The sequence below is a fragment of the Nansenia antarctica genome (assembly GCF_963989245.1).
Source record: "Nansenia antarctica genome assembly, chromosome: 2".
NCBI lineage: Eukaryota > Metazoa > Chordata > Actinopteri > Argentiniformes > Microstomatidae > Nansenia > Nansenia antarctica.
This window is the reverse complement of record NC_137675.1, coordinates 18,692,701-18,715,018: the sequence shown is the minus strand read 5'-3', so window position 1 is coordinate 18,715,018 and position 22,318 is coordinate 18,692,701. Positions and strand designations below refer to the sequence as shown.

Here is a 22,318-nt window from a genome sequence, read left to right as displayed (position 1 = left end):
ACTTTGGCATGGCCTTCCTCACCCTCTTCCAGGTCTCCACGGGAGACAACTGGAACGGCATCATGAAGGTACACAAACCCCTCCTGCATCATGGGAAATGTAGGCAGTTTGACCAAATCTGAGGGGGTCTGCTTGTCCATATCTATCTAGATTAGATTAGATTCAACTTTATTGTCATTGCCGAGTACTAAGCACTAGACAACGAAATGCAGTTCAGCATCTAACCAGAAGTGCAAATAGTGATATAAGAACATGATATATAAAACAAAACATGCTATAAAAAAACATGACAATGATAGTGACTTCTGATCTGATTATGGATGATTCAGATTTCGTCATGGTTTAGGGCTGCAAGCCTTTCTGCATCTCTGTCATCCATGATAACTCACTTATCTCTCACCATCAGCACACTCGGGCGTCCTCCAGTCAAGCATCACAATGAGCAGCACGGTCGTGATTGGAGGATGCATTGTCAATCAGGGCTGATTGGAGTGATTGACAGAATGATTGGCTGTGCTTCAGAACGCAGAGCGAGTTGATTCCGAGTGCCAGAAATGATAAACACGTTAAGCTTTTAAGCCGTACTACATCGAGATGTTGTCACAAGTCACAAGGGCTCTCTGTAGCTTCCAATCAGGTCCTCTGAATTTGCATGCCCTTTTTTAGAGTGCTTTTTTTCCAGAGCTTTTTTGTGTGCATAATCATCAGGGAAGGGAATGTTTTTGTTTTGGAGTACCAGGTTGCTAGCATCTGAACAGATCCCTCTCTTGCTCCTTCTCTCCATCCTTCCCTCCCTCCTCTCCTACTCCCTTCTCTAATCCCCCCTCTCTCTCTCTCTATCTCTCCCCCCCCCCACCCCCCCCCCCCCCCCTGCAGGACACACTGCGTGACTGCCCCCCGGGGCCTGGCGACTACCCCTGCCACGCGGGCCTCCAGTTCATCTCCCCCTTGTACTTCGTCTCCTTCGTGCTGACCGCCCAGTTCGTCCTCATCAACGTGGTGGTGGCCGTCCTCATGAAACACCTGGACGACTCCAACAAAGAGGCCCAGGAGGACGCGGAGATGGACGCGGAGATCGAGCTGGAACTGGCCCAGGGAGGGCTCTGCTGCCTGGGGGGGATCGGAGCCCAGGCTGGGGCCGGGGGTGGTGGTGGTGGTGGTGGAGGTGGTGGAGGGGTGGCCGGAGGTGGTAGACAGGGGGTGGGGGTAGGGGTGGGGGCCGCAGGGGGGCAGCAGAGCGGGGTGACACCGCGCCACAGAGGAGGAGGGGGGCACGACGGACAACATCATCATCATCATCATCATCAACACAGACGGAAGCTCTACTCACCCTCTCAGGTAGGAAGCCTGGGGTTCTGGTCTGTTTTCTTCTGGTCCGGTCTGGTCTGTTCTGGTCTGGTCTGGTCTGGTCTGTTCTGTTCTGGTCTGGTCTGGTCTGGTCTGGTCTGGTCTGGTCTGGTCTGGTCTGTTCTGTTCTGGTCTGTTCTGTTCTGTTCTGTTCTGTTCTGGTCTGGTCTGGTCTGGTCTGGTCTGGTCTGGTCTGGTCTGTTCTGTTCTGTTCTGTTCTGGTCTGTTCTGGTCTGGTCTGGTCTGGTCTGGTCTGGTCTGTTCTGTTCTGTTCTGGTCTGGTCTGGTCTGGTCTGGTCTGGTCTGTTCTGTTCTGTTCTGTTCTGTTCTGGTCTGGTCTGTTCTGGTCTGGTCTGGTCTGGTCTGGTCTGTTCTGTTCTGTTCTGTTCTGTTCTGTTCTGGTCTGTTCTGTTCTGTTCTGGTCTGGTCTATTCTGTTTGGTTGTGGTCTCTTCTGGTCTGGTCTGTCCTATGGTCAGTTTCCTGAAAGCATCAGGAAGTCATTTAATTTCATTTGATGATCCAGTTCCATGCCTCTCCTAGACCAGCTAAATGAATCCGTTAACACATTGTGTTACTTCCACACACAGCAGATTGACCTGCACACATTGATCTTACAAGTGTTACTCTCTGGCAGCTTGGCGACTGGGTTGTCAGGAGAAATGAAGTACTACATTAGCTTTTAGGAAACTGAACCCTTTCTATTCTGGTCTGGTCTGGTCTGGTCTGGTCTGGTCTGGTCTGGTCTGGTCTGGACTGTTCTGGTCTGGTCTGGTCTGGTCTGGTCTGGTCTGGTCTGGTCTGGTCTGTTCTGGTCTGGTCTGGTCTGTTCCATTGTCCTCTATTCTAGTCTATTCCAATGATGTAATGCTATTTCTATGCAGCATTTGCATACATGACTTGTTGAATATTGTCCATGCTTTGAAGGTTATGGGCCCTATTATGCACTTCTTAACTTGCCGTCTTAAGTCTTAATTAAGACGCACCGCCAGGTTAAGACCTACCGCCACCCTTATTATGCGCTTCATACGCGCTACTGCTATTATGCAGGTGTCGCTAGGCGCCCACACATAAGACGTAAGACTCCCGTGCATATATTACTCATTGTGGGAGTGTTCATATGTTAATGAAGTGCGCTAGGCGCCCCTGCTATTATGCGATCTGACTTTGCGCCTAGCGCTAAGAAGTGGTTTGAAAAGTTCTTAGGCGCTAGACGTCATGCACGTTTTGAAACACGAGCGCGCCTCCGCGGTTTGCGCATGCGCGCCGACCGACTTCTTAAGAAGTGGGTCAGCGCGCATGCGCAAACCGCGGAGGCGCGCTCGTGTTTCAAAACGTGCATGAAGTCTAGCGCCTATGAACTGCATAATAGCATAGCGCTTATGACTTAACGCAGCCGGTTCTTAAAGGGAATGGCACCTGGCACGCTGATTGGGTTGATTGAGAAGACGCCCAAAACACACCCATGACTAATTTCTGGGCTTAGCGCCGGGTCTTAGGCGCCCACTACCGCACGCATAATAGCAAAGTGGCCTTGACCACGCCTCCACGTCTTAAGTTTAGATCTACCGCCTCGTCTTATTGCTTAAGACTTATGAAGTGCATAATAGGGCCCTATGTGTTGGAACATTTGCTGAAGTTAACACACTAAACACAAACCTGTCCACCAATTCATAATTAGGCAGTTTGCTGTCAAGCATGAACACACACACACACACACACACACACACACACACACACACACACACACACACACACAAACATGTCTTCCGCCTCCCTTCAACCTAAGAATAGCAGCAGTCGATGGCAGCGGCAGGGGCTAGCCTGCTATCCGTTTTTTTGCCTTTACTTGTTGGCTGCTTTGATTACGCCAGTCAGCGCTTCAAACAGAGAGTGGCAAAAGCAGGTCCAATCTCAACCCTCCCATCAGTGGACCCTGGTAATTATAGCACCTGGGCATGAGCTGCTGACGCTTATTTATAGAACTAAGCTAGCCCTAGCAAAATGCAATTTACTGAGCTGTGAGTGAGGGGAAAAAAAAAGGGGGGGGGGGGTATTGAAGGAATAAATGGAAAGGAAAGAGAGAGGAGCAAAAAGAGAAAATGAATGCAAACGAGAGGTCTGTGATGGAAAGAAAAACAGAAAGCGACGAGAAAGAGACGGAGTTGATAGGGAAGCGATGGGTCTACGATCACGAGAGAAAGAGAGGGGGAAAGAGTGAGAGAGAGACAGAGAGCGAGAGAAGGAGAGAGAGTGACAGCGCAAGAGAAGGAGAGAGACAGAGAGAGAGAGAGAAAAAAAGAGACAGAATGTCTAGTTAGGAGGAGGTGTGTGAAAGTGGGCAGGGGGTGTGACACCGGGCTTATTGTCTGTCAAGCCGGTGTTATTTTGGACCTGAGTGACGAGAGAAAGAGAACACAGTATCTCTCTGAATCTGTCTCTCTCTCCCCCAAAAAATAAATACAAATTATACTTTAGAAGTAGGAAAACTCCTAAAAGGCCTAGCTCTATCCAAACTCCCAATCCAGCCTGAGAGCTAATATGCATGGTCTCTCAATGGGAGACGAAAAGCGCTCACTTAAACCTGGCAGCTAAACCCCAACGGTTTGATATGGGCTTCCCTTGTTGACAAGGCTTAATCATCCTAATGAGAAAACAATTTGAGTGTAAAGGCCTGGTTGTCGCTTGTTGTGTTCTTGATAGACTTGCTAACAATTGTTCTCCTTTTTCCCCCCCATTGACTTTAATTGAAAGAATAGCAAATATCTGGTCCCCGGATGATTATGTTTCATTGTTAATTTTATTTAATAAGCTATTATCCATGGTCTCTCAGTGGGAGACAAAAAAAAACAGATCATTCACTTGCATTTGTTTGCTCAATGTAATCTCTCGCGCTCGCTCTCTTTCTCTCACTCTCTCTCTCTCTCTCTCTCTCTCTCTCACTCTCTCGCTCTATCGCTCTCAAATCAAATCAAAGTATATTTGTCATAATGAAATGCATTGAGCAAGCTAGTCCCTCAATAGTGCGATAGTATAAATGGTATGATTGGGAGACAAACACTCATTTACAGCATTCAAAGATAGACAAAGCCGTTGCCAGTCATTTCATTCTCAGGTATGTTCAGTTAAACTCTAACCCTAACTAAAAACAACATTGTGAAATATTTCCCGGTAGCAGATCATTCATCATTCATAACGTTACTCTAGCATGTGTAATGTTAGTCAGGTTGTGGTGGTGGTGGTGGGGTTAGAGAAATGTTAATGTAATGCAGTGTTCGTCACTGCACAAAATGGTAATAGGATAAAACTCCTGGAGAAAGAAAACAGAAGTTTGACTCAAAAGATGCTTTGCAAATCCAGAACCCCATGATACTGAATATACTGCAGAGCCAAAGTAACACTAGGATTACCTTCTCTGCACTTTCTACTGTACTCAAGCAATTAAACGGAGAGATCTCTCTCTATCTCCTCTCTCTCTCTCTCTCTCTCTCTCTCTCTCTCTCTCTCTCTCTCTCTCTCTCTCTCTCTCTCTCTCTCTCTCTCTCTCTCTCTCTCTCTCTATCGCCCTCAAATCAAATCAAAGTACATTTGTCATAATGAAATGCTTTGGGCAAGCTAGCCCCTCAATAGTGCACCAATGAAGTCATAATAAAACAATTACAGTAGACAGAGGCAGCTGACTCTCCCTCCCTCCCTCCCCCCATCTCTCTCTCTCTCTCTCTCTCTCTCTCTCTCTCTCTCTTTTTCTCAGTATCTCTCAGAGTCTCTTTCTTATTATCTCTTCCTCTCAGAATATCTCTCTCTCTCCTCCACGACTTCTCTCTCTCTCCCTCTCTCTCTCTCTCTCTCTCTCTCTCTCTCTCTCTCTCTCTCTCTCTCTCTCTCTCTCTCGCTCAGAAGCCGTCTCAGTATCACTCTCTCCATAGACGCTGGCCTCCTCCCCATTTCCCCACACGTGTCCTAGCTAATGGCCCAACACACACCCCTGCCAAAATCAGACTGAGCTAGGGCCTGATGGCGAGATAATTAGCCCTGAGTTGTGTGTGTGTGTGTGTCTCTGTGTGTCTGTGTGTGTGTGTGTGCATGTGTACATGCACTTGTACAGTACACTTGCTGTGTGTGTGTGTGTGTGTGTGCATGGTGTGTATATAATTGAGAGAAGACCTCCCTTGACAAAGTTCAAAGGGAAGTGAAACAGCCTGGTGGGTTATTGAGCTTGGGGGGGGGGCAGATGACCGGGAGGGGATACCAGCGGGGGGGGGGGGGGGGGGGGGGGGGGGTGAGAAGTGGGTAGCTGTGGAGAAAGGGCCAGATGGTAGGGCAACCAATCAAACCAGGTCAGCGCTGACACTTACCTACCCCAGACACTCTCTAGTCAATCGATGGGCCTCGATCACCCCTCATGGTGTGCCCATCTGCCTAAGGAGACGACGAACTGTGGGCACTGTGCGTGTGTGTGTGTGTGTGTGTGTGTGCGTGTTCCCGCCTGCTGTCTCTTTTCTATGTATGCTTGAGTGGGCACTGCTAGGGTCCAGCTATTGACTGCAGTACTCAACTCACACCTTCCTCTACACAGAGAGATAAAGAAGGACAGAGAGACAGACAGACAGACTGAGAGAGAGAGAGAGAGAGAGAGAGAGAGAGAGAGAGAGAGAGAGAGAGAGAGAGAGAGAGAGAGAGAGAGAGAGAGAGAGAGAGAGAGAGAGAGAGAGAGAGAGCATAGCATTTAGTCTCAACTACCTGTACAGACAATGAGGAAATAATGAACTGACATGAAAATTGATTGATTGATTGACTGACTGACTGATTCATTCACTGCCAATGGCCCCTGGTCCTAGCATAGATTAGTTGTTCTTATGATGACTGATGTATAGATTATTTAGACAAATGTACTCATTGTAAATCTCTTTGGATAAACGTGTCTGCTAAATGTCTAAAATGTAAATGTAAAATTACTGACTGACTCATTCACTGACTGACTGACTGACTGACTGACTGATTCACTGACTGACTGACTCATTGACCAACTGATTACATGATGTGTTGGTCTGTTCAACTCAACTCAACATCTCTTGGTGAAGCAATTGTTTAAAAAATTAAATGAAATTTCAGTAAAGATGATTATGCCAGAGTAAATTGTGCACCGACCGACCGACCGACCGACTGACTGACTGACTGACTGACTGAGGAATGAGGGGTGTGGAAAGAGCAAAGAGATTCTCATGACGTCTGACTCTCTGTGATAGTAACAGGCCTAAAGCTAACCTTGACGTCTGACTCTCTGTGATAGTAATAGGCTTAAAGCTAACCTTGCTGAGATCAGCCATTCTTAGTTCAGAGAGCCTGGGGAAATTCTTTCCCAAAAGGAGCTACAAAGGGTTGGAAAGGAGTGAAATGAGTGACGCCTTGCGACACGTCAAACCAAGGGCGGAGCCCTAAAAAAAACGGAATAAAAATTTCCTTCAGGTTTTCGTCCATTTTCTTCAATGTTGCAAACTAGCATCGTCATCAATTCTATGAAAAATAGTCCTGCGCAGTTGGGAAAAGACAATGTACTTCTCAACTCTTCTGATTAGTACTAGTCACTCCTCAACACTGTACATGCACAGACACTGACTGTGGAATTCTTCAAGTTAGACTGTCTCATTCACTTCAGTGTATTCAATGGAAAAGCAGATTGAATGGAGTTTCAATTGCTCTTGAAACAGAACAGGGCTCTTTAAATAGAAACATGTAATTAATCTTAAAAACATGGCATTTGTCCTCCCTGCTCCCGCCTGTGCCTGCGTTTATAAAGGAGGAAATATAACTTGTCATTGTCTCTGGGTTCTCCAGCGAAGGATCGAAATAACACTGACTCCACAAGATAATGTTTAATTCAACCACACAAGATCATTAATTAGTTATCTCTGCAGAAAGAGAGAAAGAGAGAACATGAGAGAGAGAGGGAGAAAGAGAGGGAGAAAGAGAGCGAGAGAGAAAGGAGGTGGGATGGGAGAGATACCGTACTCTGGAAAGCTTTGCCTGGATGTCTGACAAATGTGACAGACTCTAAATTGTGCGGCGGCCGACGTTAGAGTGAGCATGGCTGTTTCCTGTTTCCTGTTGGGAAAATGACAAGCGGAGAGACAGTGTTGAGATGTTGACTGTGATGTGAGGGGACAGGAAGTCAAAACACAGAGACAGGCCTTGGAGTGACAGACAGACACACACACACACACACACACACACACACACACACACACACACACACACGCACACACACACACACACACACACACACACACACACACACACACACAGTACGTGTCCATGTGGGGTGCTGCAGGAGGTGTTGATATAGGTATCTGTTCTGAGACCTACTGTGTATGACCTGTATGATAACACTTGAGTGTGTGTGTGTGTATGTGTGTGTGTGTGTGTGTGTGTGTGTGTTGCAGGAGAACCAGTGGCTGGACAGTGTGTCCCTGCTGATAAAGGACTCCTTCGAGGGAGAGATGCTGATGATTGACAACCTCTCTGGCTCTGTCTTCCACCACTACTCCTCTCCCCCTGCCTGCAAGGATGGCAAGGAACACCCACAAGAGGTAGGCACACACACACACACACACACAGACACACACACACACACACACTGACACACACACACACTGACACAAGACTGACTATACAGTACCACCTTTCCAACCATCTTATTCCCATACACTGCCAGCCAGAGTAGGATGACACACGCACACACACACACACACACACACACACACACACACACACACACTCACACACACACACACACACACACACACACACACACACACACACACTCACACACACACACACACACACACACACACACACACACACACACACACACACATACCATATCACTGCTCCAATGCTACAGTTTGGCTTAAATGAGCCCCAATGGGCAGGATATCCTTCAGTTGTCAGTCATCTTGCAGAATAACTCAAAGGCATGTCTGAGTTGTCAATCAAATTACATTTCCACTATCATTACAGTATATCTGTATTCTGACACACACACGCACGCACACACGCACACACACACACACACACACACACACACACACACACACACACGCATGCACATACACACACACAGACACACACACACACACACACAAACACTGCCTCTCATTTATTTACGTGACAGCAGCTGGTGAAACCGGGATCAAGTCGACAACTAATCAGAATGTTCGGACTTATATTCTGAAAAATGAAAATACATTTCAACACTGTTGAAAATCAATGACACACTCGCTAGTCATATATTGCAATACATAATATTGCAATGCAACGGATTCGGTGAGTAATCCACACTATTCTACACTAACTAGGTAGTAGTGTGGATTACTCACCGAATCCATTGCATTGCAATGTTTTGGCTTGACTAGCGAGTGTGTCATATGGTTGCCGACTTGTTCCCGGTTTCACCAGCTGCTGTCAGTCAACTGTTATATTATTAATATAATATAACATATAATATAATATTAATATAATATTAATATTATCCCGTCCCACTTCCCCCATCGTAATTGCAGCATTTGAGTATTCTGACACGCGTGTAAAGCAGTTGAACAGCCATGCAAGTGCATTTACCACACGCATAAGTCATGCTTGGGAAACAATCAAGAAGAGGGATGCCTATCTCATGTAAATAAAGTAAATTATCATGCTGTATATAAATTTCAGGGAAAACAACATTGTCATGGGTGAATATGAGTGTGTCAGCAACAATAGTAATTATAGTAACCCTAACCGTAACCCTAATAATAGTAATTATTCAACAACCAAATTCATTATTTCTACAGAGATTAATGACTGATAAGGTCAGGGCATCGCCATGATTGTTTAGCTATATATATATGGCGAGATGGAAACTGTGATTCATGGGTACGGTCATAATTACGATGTCTACGCCAGAAGTTCTGATGTGATTTCCCATTGTGGTCATGACTCATCATGACACAGGTCAAAGGGTTATGCCATGGAGTGGGGGTGTGACGTAACTCACACCGCATTAAAAAAAAACGGTTGTTCCGTCCTTGACTAGTCGTATGGTGGCCTCGGAGGTTCAATTTCACACATCATCACTGTGAATTAGAGCAGATGGTGTATGTTACTGTAACATTCACATTCACAGTCCCACATGCACATACACGGGCACACACAAACGCATGGATGCACCCCACGCACACACACACACACACACACACACACACACACACACACACACACACACACACACACACACACACAGACACATACATGCCCTACTGCATTCAGTATTCACAGTGCAGCCCCTCACTGGATATCAACAACCATATGCTTTCCTAATCTACTTTCTCACCCCATAGACACACATTATTTTTCACACCCACTGAACGGCTGATATCATCATTTATACATTGTTTCAAAGTCTCACAGTGCACATATGGCTGTGGTTCCGACCTTGTGTGTGCCTGCGTGTGCGTGTGCGTGTGTGTATGTGTGTGCGTGTGCGTGTGTGCGTGCGTGTCTATGTGTGTGACTGGGTGAACATATGTGTGTGCATGTGCATAATGTGTCTGTGTGTGTCTGTAATATATGCAATATGAGTCATGCTAGCTTGCTATGTGTGAATAAGAGGAGTGGAAAAGTAGTACCGACAGTCTGTTCATCCACCTTGGTGGTTCACATCAGCATAATGAGCTGGTTGACCCACGAAATACACATCCATTACAGTATCACTCTCCTCAACAATGAGTATGCGCACGGAAGAGGTAGGGCATCGAAGGAATAGGCCTGAATACAAATGCACATCATACTCACCTCCCTAATGCCTCCCTTCATCTCATTCTATTTCTCTTCCCCACCTTACTTGTTTTCTCTCTCTCTCTCTCTCTCTCTCTCTCTCTCTCTCTCTCTCTCTCTCTCTCTCTCTCTCTCTCACTCTCACACACAAACATACACATGCACACACGCACGTATGCACACACACGCACAGCCGCGCACACACACACACACGCACACACACACACACACACACACACACACACACACACACACACACACGTTGTCTTATCTTGATGGACTAGGTGGACCAGGTGACAGGCCGTCAGCGTAACGCTCCATCCTGCGTCAACCTGTCGCTTTTAACATCACTTCCTGTCTGCTAGCCAGTCAGACTCACCTGTCTGACCCATACAGCAATCCACCGAAGTTTCAAGTTTCAAGATTATTCGTTACGTCACATTACACAAGTGTAAGAGAGTAACATTACTAGGCTTCGGTTCCTGACATTGCACAAGACAATGAGGCATAATTCAAGATAAAAAAGTGACAATAGTACAGGACATAAGTGACAAATTAGATTATTTACAATTAGCAGTATCTTGCAATTTGCAGACAATAAGGCACTAGGCATAATTCAATAAAAAGTGTCAATAGTACAAGACGTAAGTGACAATAGTAAAGTGAGTGTGAGCTTAAGCTTAGGTAGTCTGTATGCATGCAGGGTTTTTCCTGGCTCAAAATGAGGCGAGGTGGTACCAGTGGTATTTGACACCCATGAAGCTGTCTGGGGGTCCTTAAGCAAGCGTCAGACACCTCATTTCTTGCACTCTGGGAATTTGTGTGCACCAATGTGTGCCTTTTCTGCATCAATTTATGGTGGAAATGTCATTAATGCTGTAAAGGAAAACACAATATTCAGGCACCAGATGACACTCAAAGTATAATGCAATATAATTCAGTATATACGGCTCTCAGGCATTCTGTACTTTGACATATTTATTCTCCTTGAGCAGTCAACATGAACACACAGTTTGCTCTGGTCCTCTTTTGTGTCAAAACATAAAAATAAAGGTACCCTGTTCAACATTAAATTAAATACAATATAAAGAATTATTATCTTCACCTTAAAGTTAAACGTGGCCATGTTACAGGGTAGTTGAACATTCCATTAAAGCCATGTAGTCATAAAGTTATCAAAATAAGGCTGGATTTATTGTAAATCTCCAGAAATATGGCCTTGTCATAGGGTAGGTGATATTAAATCCATGTAGCTTTCATCTACAGCGTTCACAACCAGAGGTAGAACACTTCAGCCTCCTATTTTTCATAATCCAAGGTCCAAGGCCTCCTGGTCTGGTCCATCGATGGCCACCTTGCAACACACATCAAAGTGCCTGATTTTGAGTCTGTTGCGTAGGGGTGTCTTAACCTTTAAAAAAAAGTTCGGGTGTTATTCTGATACAGACATGAATAGTGATAGTGTTCACTCAATAATTTATTACAATCTTGAGTGCAGAAAATAGCCTCTCCACGTCCGCAGTCTGGACAGGGGCTGTGAGGGCGATTGCAGCTGCAAGGCTCAGGATGGGATAGAGCTCAGAGGGTTCTGGAGATGCAAGCCACAGAAGCACCTCCTCCAGGGATTTGGTTCTGAAGTAGAGCAAAGAGAGAACAAAGATCAAATTCGAATTATTCGTTAAAACCGGTAGAAAAAAACAGTAATGTAAGTACCTTCAGATCAGGACTTCTCACTCTCAGTCTGTAGGCATCCCACTCAGACACCAGGTCAGCCTCCCTCAGTCTTGGGAACTGCTCTGCCAGTGTCCTCATCTCAGCTTCCCCATACTCTGCAGAGTCTGTCAGAATCTGTCCGGGAGAGAACACATCGAAGACGGACAATCTCAATGTTCTCAGTCAGTGCAGTCAGAAACGGCTCCCTCAGCTGTCAAAGTTTTGAACAAAATGTCAATAAAACAGTTCAGATAAGTAACTATTCAAACACATTCACTTACAGTAAGTTATTTATACGATCATACTTACAGTGTTCTTGAAACTCTCCCAGACATCTTCTTTCAAATAGGCAGGGATCTCATCCTGTAGAGGCTTCAGACCAGCATCTGATTGGAGCCATGCCTGCCAGCGGTCCTTGACTGTCCTTGACACTGTTCTCCCTCAGCTGTGTCAGGGTTGTCTTCAGCACTGTGAGGTCAAACAGGTCTGACAGCTAGCTGAATACCATTCAATTAACCAGGAAAACCAAGGACTGTGGTATTGATCTCATACCTCCTGCTCCACCTGGGAGAAGAAAAGATTTCTCTTTTGGAAGACCAAAAACTGCCGGTGGATCTTCTCATGCAAAAGGATTGCATTAGGCACAGGGCACAGGGCAGAGGGCACAGGGCACAGGGAACAGGGCACAGGGCAGGGGGAAAGAACTGATCCTTTACAAAGGAATACAGTCCTTCAGCAGTTGGCTCATTCTGGGCTTGAAGCGAGAGGTCTGCAATGAGAGCAGGCAGAATCCGGCGCATCACATCGGTTGCTTCCTTATTGGACTCCCACCTGGTAGTGTTTCCTCCCTACAAAATGTATTGATGAGCTTAAAAATGAATGGCAAAAAAAGCAAAAGTATGTGTATGAATAAGCACTGAATACGGCTAACTTGCAGTTTGATTTGGGGGAGTTCAAACAGCCTCTCCATTTCTTTAAGACTGCTGGTCCTATTTCTGGAGGCCTGGTAGAACCAGAAGACTGTTCCAACAGTCCTGGCATACCTGATGAGGTATGGTACACCCCTCTGCGCGTGAATGAAGTCTGACACGGCTAGATTGAGGCGATGTGCCACACAGTGCATGGTAATAAGGCCAGGGAATGAGTTCTGGAGTCTCTTTCCAACTCCAGTTTTTCTCCCTAAAATAAAATGATTTAAAATTATCACTATGACGATCTCATCAAATACCTAAAGTAAAGATACAAGAAAAAGAGACAGCTCACCAATCATGACTGAGGCTCCATCACTGGCTAGGAGGCCAGCTTGTTTGTTGGTAGCGTCTTATTTGTTGGTAACAAAGTTACAGCATCCCCAGCAGACACTTCAACCATATGCAGCACTTTGGCTTTTACTACAGTGCTTCCCACATTGTCAGGTCCCCCAAAAACTATTTAAATAAATAAATAATAATATTCAGGCATAAGTTATTTTAAAGCTGCATGAGATCATTTTTTTAATAGTTAAATATTCACATGTTTTTGCTATGAATTGGCCTTAGCAAAAAAAAAAAAAAACACATTTTGTGACATGAGACAGCATGAAACCCATCAATGTATTGTTTTAGAATGTCGGTGTACTGGCTAGTACACCATCACTTAAATGCAGTGCAGTCTTTTTTAAATATTTATTTTCACAACTAAAGGTGGTAAAAAATGTGCCAAAGTTATCTCATGCTTCAATCAGAATATATGTTTTATTTCATTGTACAAAGTAATCTCACCTCACAACAAGACCCAGTTGCTTTGTGACAGAGATGTCAGTGGTCTCATCAACCATTAATCTCCACACTAGGGATTTTGACATCTCTGCCACCAGCAGGTCATCCAAAATCTGCCCGATGATCTCCACCATTTCATCAATAATATGACTGCTTGTGTATTTGGTGTTGGCACTGACCTAGGGCCAGAAAAGTAATTAGGTTGGCCTACTTGAGAGTAATTATGTGATATTCAATTTGCAATCATGTAATTAAAATGGCAGAACTTACATTCAAATCATCAAAATATACACAGCCCAGTCGCTTGTATAAGCTCATAGCTGGTGTGGTGGGGCCACTTTTGCTTGAGGCATTCATAGATTATTTTGAAGCAGCCTTCAAAAGCCCTGTGGTCCATGTCCACTTGTGCAGTATGGCACACTGCAGTGTCCTCCCTAAAGACACAACAAAGTAATAATTTTTTAAATGAACAACTATTTTCTATTCGTTTTTTGTAACTTAAAAGCTTTTTTAAAAGTGCTACCTTCTCTAATACGCTTCTCCTTTTACTCTGCTGCTGCTTTGTGCATAGCTGTGATCTCGTGGCGTTTTACGGTATCCAGCCTGTAGTTGGTGGACGGCTGTCTCACAAAGCCCGCGGGTTGCTGCGTGGAGGCACTATGCTTTTGGCATAGATAACATGTCATGCCCTCCCCGTCATGTCTGAGCCACGGGAATCTGTTAGGCCGTTGTGGGTCAAAACCACTGACTCTGTGTTTTTTGGAGCATCTGGGAAGATGAATAAAAAATGACGTTAAAATAATGTAATTGTGTTTGTATAGAGTAGGCCTACTGGTACAAATCCAATGAAATGCGAGCCTCGCGATCTGGTCGAAAAGTCGGCTTCATGTAGGCTACACTAGCCTAGGTTACTAATGACTTTGGCAAATGAATATCCTCGCCTTGACTCCTCGCCTCTTCCTGTCCTGCACTCTGGTCCGGTGGTCCTACTACCCTCGTCTGACTCTCTTCATCACCTGTCCCTGGCTGTGCATTACTTTCAGACCTGATGTGCTGCCTCTTGTGCTGCCTCTTGTCAGTAACATGAATTATTACTTGTTAACTACCTCAGCCTGTAATAATCTGATGTCTGCGCTGTTTCACCTGTCCTCGTGATTCTCCTCGCGGATTCGCTTCTTAAAGAAATCGCTGATTTTACGACCTGCTGCCATTATATCTGCAAGCTGAAAACACACTGATGGGATATAACATTAATTTAGGAAACCTATTAAGAAATTGGACGTAGTCTTGACACCTTGCTGCAGTCGTAAAAAGGAAATTCCTTGAGGATTTCGGCAGTTTTGGCTGTGCCTGGTGCAGTAGGCTCATGCTGATTACGATTACAGCGCCCGCGCCACCACGTCAGCGCAATGCCGCAATTGCAGTTAGAAATTCCACCGAGTGCAACGCTTGTAGAAAATACTACCGTCAGAGTTTTGTCGAGAGCTGGAGGCGGCAAGAAATTTGACGGAGGTGGTTGCCTCATAATTCTCTATGCAGGAAAAACCCTGGCATGGGATGTGCTTATGGATGATAGTCAATTGTCTACTGTAAGCTTGTTCATGAGCCTGATCTCCTGGGGGAAGTAGCTGTTGGTTAACTTCTGACTTTTGGCCTTGAGGCTCCGGAAGAGGCTACAACAGACTGTGGTTGGGGTGGCTGGGATCTTTGATGATCCTCCGGGCTTTGCTGACACACCATTTGTTGTATATGTCCTGGATGGGGGGGAAGCTCACATCCGCTGATGCTCCAGGCTGTCCGCACCACCCTCTGTAGCGCTCTGCGGTTGATCGCAGTGCAGTTGCCATGCCAGGCAGTGATGCACCCAGTCAGTATGCTCTTGGTTGTGCCTCTGTAGAAGGCCCGCGCCAAACTTCTTCGGCCGACTGAAGTGAAAGAGACACTGCTGTGCCTTTTTCACCACCTGTTTGGTATACACACAGTGGCGGACTCAGGCTGTTTGAAGGGAAGGGGCGAAAAGAAAAAAAGGGCACCTACTGGACAACATGGGACCCCATCAGTGCACATGGTCAAGTTTAGACCATTGGAAGGGCAGCCAATAGGGCACATCCTCTAATTTCGCCACTCAAAAGGGCACTTTAGTGCGACGTTTCTCAACTGTAACTCATATGGTCAAGTTTAGACCATTGGAGGGGCACCAATAGGGCACGTCCTCTCATTTTCGGCACTCAAAAGGGCATTTTTGCCACTCAAAAGGGCACTTAAGAGAGATGTTTTTCAACCGTGGGGGCACCAGGAGGAGCAGTTGCCCCCCCTGCCCCCCCGCTTGAGTCCGCCAGTGTATACACATATCCCAGGTGAGGTCTGATCTGTTTTGCTGTTTACGCAAATGGGTAGGGGTCCAGTTCGGGTGGTAGCATGCTGCAGATTAGTTCCTTGACAAGTTTCTCAATGGTAGCACGGTAGCACAATGGAAGCCTAGTCAGTTTGACCACCATAGTAGAGAAGACCCATCACCTGTTTACGAATGCAAAGAAGACGTTGAAGGAATCTGAAAATGTTCTGTCTCACGGTACTAACATCATACTCTCCAACAGATTAGAATGTGCGTCTTCCCCATCATTCATCCAAAAGTTTAGCATTTTGGTCTTCTTCATTCACCGTCTATGGGCATGTGAAAGATATATTTGTACACAAAACCTAGTGGTAAAACCTTGTTTTCTTCACAGATCCGATTGGCTGAGGTGGAGCAGGCGTCTCTGATGTCAGAGCAGCTGTCTGATAAGTCGTCTTCGCTGGCGCTGCCTGATGACCTCAGCCTGGATGACCACAGTGTGTACCAGCTGTTGGTCAGAGACAGCAAGGTAGGTCACACACACACATGCGCCCGCACACACACACGCGCGCACGCACGCACGCACGCACGGACACACACACACACACTCACACACACATACGTTCTAATGCTCCTCCTTGGAGCCTTGGGGAGTCATAGCTCCTCATCTCATTCATTAGCACGTTGCTAAACCTTAATGATTTCATCATCACTATTTACATGCTTAGCTGCCTCATTAGAGAATCAAAGTGTGTGTGTCCGTAGATATTTGTGTTATTTATTGAAACAGAGTTAATTTGCTATCTAATTCATAATAAGGACAACCAATGAGCACTGTGAAGCTTGTAATTATTTTTTGTTGAAAAAAATCTTTAATTAATCAGCCGATTAATGTAGATAGATAAGGAGAGCAATATCAAACAAATGTGTTACAAGAGCAGAATTACCTTATGTAATTTACTTTATAATTATATGTCAAGGGCGTTTATTGAAAATAACATCTTATTCTCAAAGCTAAACACTTGGTAATTGGGATATTAAATTGTTCAGAATGCTAATATATATTTATGTTTATCTCTCCACCTCTCTCCCTCCCTCCCTCTCTCCCTTCCCCCATCCCCCTCTCTCTCTCCAGGAGGAGAGAGGAAGCAGCGCTTCCCACAGTTCAGAGGAGTTGAGGGGGACCCATGCCGGGTACGGGGCGTACGGGGAGTCCCGACCCCACAGCGTTGGGCCTGAGGAGGGGGCAGGAGGGCTGCTCGAGGTGGGGTTCCTCCCCCATAGCCCCCCCCTGGCGCAGCTCCTGCAGCACACCCCACCCAACAGCAGAGGTGAGAGACATGGACACATTTACATCTCCAAACATCTTTTATTCATCCTGTGTTTATTCTTGTAATAGTATTGCGTTTGAAATGTTTCTATTTTTCAAGAGCCCTCTTTAACAGAAATTAACAGAAAATACCACCGTACTCTGCGATGGAGATGTTCCCTCGAGGCAGAAAAAAGCAAAACACTTAAACAGTGTGTGGTTATTCTCTTTATAATTCAATTCATATGCTATTTCATGTCTATGTATATTACTTAAATGTAATCTGCCAGTGTGTGTGCACTATATGTGACAAATATGCTTATTTGAATGTTGGTACTTCTCAAACCAAATACCAGAGAAAAACTCGTTTTCTACCATCGCGTTGGTAGCTAGGTAGGGGATAAGAAATAACATCGCTATGAACATCTTGATGTTGATAAGAGCATACAGCTCCAGTTTCCCCCCAAAATTGTACTATCCTTATCCAAGCACTGCTGTTATGGTCCTAAGTTCTCTGCAATTAGTTGGCGGTGCTTGACTTTGTAATGACATTGACATTATCATATAATCGCTCAAATCAGAGGGATCTCCTTAACGGCTTTAGAACTTGGATATGTGACGGTAAAAAGAACGTATCCTATATGCACAGAGTTGATTGACATCTGATGCAATTACCCCGAAGATGGATGTCTTCACAGCTGACACTAGCTGACGGGTCGACAGGCTCATACACAGAGACAGTGATTAATGGTGTGATAAATGGTGTGATATGACATGCCTATCATTCATCCTACTATTATTGTATATTAGCATAAGACTGAAATGGATGTCTCTCAGTCGAAACCAACTGGTAAGATGGATGGACGGACGGACGGGTCGATGGATAGATAAATAGATAGATAGATAGATAGATAGATAGATAGATAGATAGATAGATAGATAGATAGATAGATAGATAGATAGACAGACAGACAGGTAGATAGATAGATAGATATTCGCAAATACACTGTACACATCAACATGATACATGTTTGCACCTGGGTCTCTGCAGCCCCGCTTGCTAACTTCTGACAATAACTCTGTGACAGATGACGATGACGGAGGCAGTGGTGGCGGTGGCGAGGGGTCCTCTCCCCCTCCTCTCTTCCACCTCCCTGCTGAGTTCTTCCATCCGACCACCGCCGTCCCCCCAGCCAGCCCCAGTGCGCAGGGGGTCCCTGTGGGGGGGGTAGGGGCGTCAAGACTCACCTCCCCTGCCTCCTGGGCCTCTCTCCGCTCCCCTGGGGCCAACAGCAGGGTCCTCGGCTCTCAGGTAAGGATTAGATCAGAGTAGATTAGATCAGATTCAACTTTATTGTCATTGCAGAGTACAAGTACCAGACAACGAAATGCAGTTCAGCATCTAACCAGAAGTGCAAATAGTGATATAAGAACATGATATAAAAACATGACAGTGATAGTGATAGCTACATGGCAAGTAGTATGTAGCTATCACTGATAGCTAGTATGGCAAGTACGGTAGTTAGAGGTACATACAGTTATGCGCTATGTACAGTTAAGGTAGCTATGTACAGTATGGTATGTACATATGTATAAATAGTGGCTATACCAAAAGAGGTTAGTTCAATGTATAAAGTATGGTATGGTAAAGAAGGCCAAAGAGGGAAGGACCTGAGGGACACCATGTTCAGATGCCATAGAATAGAAGGAGGACTGAAGGAGGACAGACGGAGGACAGAAGGAGGACAGAAGGAGGACAGACTCATTGTAATGCATGGAATGGAACGAGGAATGATATCATCATGATATCCGTATTCCGTTCCATGCATTACAATGAGCCCACCCTCTGATTCCGACCTCCACCAGCCTCGCCTGACAAGAGAGTAGCTGCTTTGAACATTATAAATAATGGTCATGGTCAGATGGGATAGAAACTATAAGTAGCGGCTTTGAGCATGCTCAGACGTGATGGGAATCCATGCATAGGATGTAGCTATTGAGACCGAAAGTACCGGAACTGATCTGCCTTTCCCAGATCCACCACTTGCCCCTTGTTTGAATTAAGCAATATCACACGAGAGGGAGTGTGCTGATATTCAGTATAACAGCACGACCTCGAGTGTGATATTGCTTTTATACAACAGTTCTACAGCGCAATTTATTAGTTAACAGTAATAAGCGACAACAGATTATGATTTGTTCGTTTATTTAATCATTTATTTTGGCTCCGTCAAGAGAAAATAGTTCCGCAACTGGACTGTTGCCTAGTAACCTGAACACAAACATCTGCAGGCTAGCTTGCCTAGTATTAACGGTCATTTCGGAGTGATACCTATAGTTAAAAATCCCAGTGCTGTTATACTGTATATCGGCACTCATGGAATGCCTCTTGTCCAATCAAATTACTTGGTCGGAACTAACTGTTGTATAAGTTACTGTAAAGTCTGCAGAATGAAAATGAAGAAGATAAAGATGGTATTCTATTTTTTTATTTTATCTCTAGACCATCTTTGTTTTGTTGAAGTTGGAGAACTCAATGAATCAACTCATTTTGAGCAAACCAGATTGACCTCCTGTGTCGATAAAGGCCACACTCATACACAGGACAAAAACCCACCGCTTTTGCTTCTTTGGATAACACAAAAACCCTCCAGACCCTTCATTTCTTCTCCAGATGTAACCATGGTGGACAGAATATAACAGATCTTTCTCTCTGAGATCCATCTTATACCTGTCTATCTCCTTTGTGTGTTCGGTAAGCCAGAGTGTCTCTGTGAACTTGTAACAGTAATGGTCTGCAGCACTCAGCTAATTAGTTGTCAACTCCCCTCTATTGACTGTGGGTTTTTCTCAACATTCTCTCTCTTTCTTTCTTTCTACACCCTCTTTCTCTCTTTCAACTCCACTATCTCTCTCTCTCTCTCTGGCTCACTCTCTTTTTCTTACTTTCCCCTTCTCTCTTCCTCTGCAACTCTCCTTTTTCTTTCTCGCTCCTCCACTATTCCCCCCCTCTCTCTCTCACTCTCTCTCTCTCTCTCTCCTTCCCAGCATCCGTCCCACAGCGACTCCTCCCTGGCCACAGGTAGCTCCGAGGGCAGCCTCCAGACTACCCTGGAGGAAGGCCTCAGCTTCAGTGTCTCCCCCCCTAGGGACCTGGGCCTCTCCCTCCCCCTGCCTCTCCTCTGCCCCCTGCCCGACCACGAGGGCCATCCCCAGGGACAAGCCCCCGGAGCCCTGGGCCACCACCATCACCACCACCACCACCACCACCACCACCACCCCAGCTTAAAGAGCCGCAGTACCACCTTCAACCTCCAGGCCACCAGGGGGCACCAGAGGAGCCTGAGCAGCTGTGGAGGCAGCACCAGCCCCGGTTGCCCCAGGCAGGACTCTATGGACCCTTCGGACGAGGACGTGGGGATGGGGACAGGAGGAGAGGGCACTCAGGCGTTTAACAGCGAACATTTCTCAGAGACGCTCAGCAGTCTGTCTCTGAGCTCGCTGCTCTCGCCCGGCTCACTGGCACCTGGCTCGTTGGCGCCCCCGCTGGTGAAGAAGTGTAATAGCACCGGTTCCTTGGACCAGGCCAATCTTTCTGTCAGGAGTAAAGATGGCCGACAGTACTACGGTATAGACTCGCACGGGTACCTCTCCAACCCCTGGACTGAAGAGAGGGAGGGAGAGGAAGGGGACTCGGGGATGACAGGATTTGGCATCAAAAGTACGAGCCAGAATATGGATGGGGGCTTGCGGAAGAACAGATGAAACTTTTTCTCTCACGTATCCCTTGGAACGTTTAACCTTTGCATTTCTCAACCTCTCCCAGAATGGAGAGCTGTTTGATATCTGTCCTGTGACCTACTCCCCCCCCCCCCCTCCTCTCTCTTTTTCGTCAGTGAACTGCCCATGTTCCCCCTTTCCTTAACCAACCAAGCGAAACTGTGAAAATCATTTCGCAGAGGATTACACAGACTGCTGGCTACAAGTACAAGTACAAGTACAAGTACAAGTCGTGGTCTTGTCTAGTGAGACTTGTGGATGCTCTTTGAGAAGACAGCAATGACAAGGGACTTACCACTCAACGGCTGAGGATTACGCCTTGAAAGACATGACAGTTCTGGGCTTACACTGTAGTTAAATTGTTCTTATCGATGAAAGGAAAGCAAAAAAAAGAAAGAGATGTGAATTAACACAGCAGATTACATTGACATTGTCAGATAATCTGAAGCTAGATGAAACTCCAAAGGAAAATGGTTGGGTTCTCCTTGAAAACAGGGCTAGCACGATTAGCACTAGCGTTCCTGCAAAAACACAACTCTCGTGGAGACTTTGTACAGCTTAGAGTTTTCTATAACCCACTTCTAAGGTAGCATTGACCCATCGTTTTATCGTTGATTACTCCCCTAGATACGAGATAGAAAATGAAGGTTGCATATTTTATGTGTTTTCTAACTATAAGCTGACTGATTGGATTTGTGCGGATGTAAATGTCTTATACTGTCGGTCTGTGTGGGAGTGTGCGTGTGTGTGAGAGAGGAAGAGAAAGAAAGAAAGAAAGAAAGAAAGAAAGGAAGAAAGAAAGAAAGAAAGAAAGAAAGAAAGAAATAGGCTAGTCTAGGAATAGCAAAAGGGCACCTCTGAATAGAGAAATTGATTTTATGAATGCAGCTGGAAAGCGGAAAGGAACCTATGGTAAACTTCTACAGTAAAAGAGGAGGCCACATTCTCGGGAAACACCTGTTAATGAAGGGCTTAAGAGGAGGTTCTCCTCCTGTCTCATTGAATAGATGCACAACTCCAAATGGTTTTTATTAAAGAAAAGACTGGTAGCCATTTTGTTGTGTCAAAAGAAGTCCCCACCAGCCTCTGAAATGGAGCTTCCCCTTATCACCCATGTTATTAACATGTGTACACCGTCATGTGTTAAAGTTGGGAAATATAAGTAAACCTCAGGTGGACTTACATGACTGCACGCACAGATGTGGACCTATGAACACAAAAAGGTATTTTCAAACAGAGACTCAAATGTACTCATACACCACAAAGA

General features: G+C 45.5%; 1 protein-coding gene across 1 annotated transcript in view; it reads left to right on the top strand.

Moving 5' to 3' along the window:
• The window catches only part of LOC308149898 (voltage-dependent T-type calcium channel subunit alpha-1I-like), a gene marked incomplete at its 3' end in the record, with an annotated part of 119,872 nt that extends 98,836 nt beyond the window's left edge, over positions 1-21,036 (top strand). Inside the window, 7 exon segments of the mRNA XM_080522778.1 lie at positions 1-68; positions 877-1,338; positions 7,787-7,933; positions 16,357-16,491; positions 17,098-17,293; positions 18,360-18,583; positions 20,320-21,036. The exon segment at positions 1-68 is cut by the window's left edge and continues 54 nt beyond it. Coding sequence (XP_080378904.1) covers positions 1-68; positions 877-1,338; positions 7,787-7,933; positions 16,357-16,491; positions 17,098-17,293; positions 18,360-18,583; positions 20,320-21,036 — 1,949 coding nt within the window.
• Positions 21,037-22,318: the final 1,282 nt, after the last annotated feature.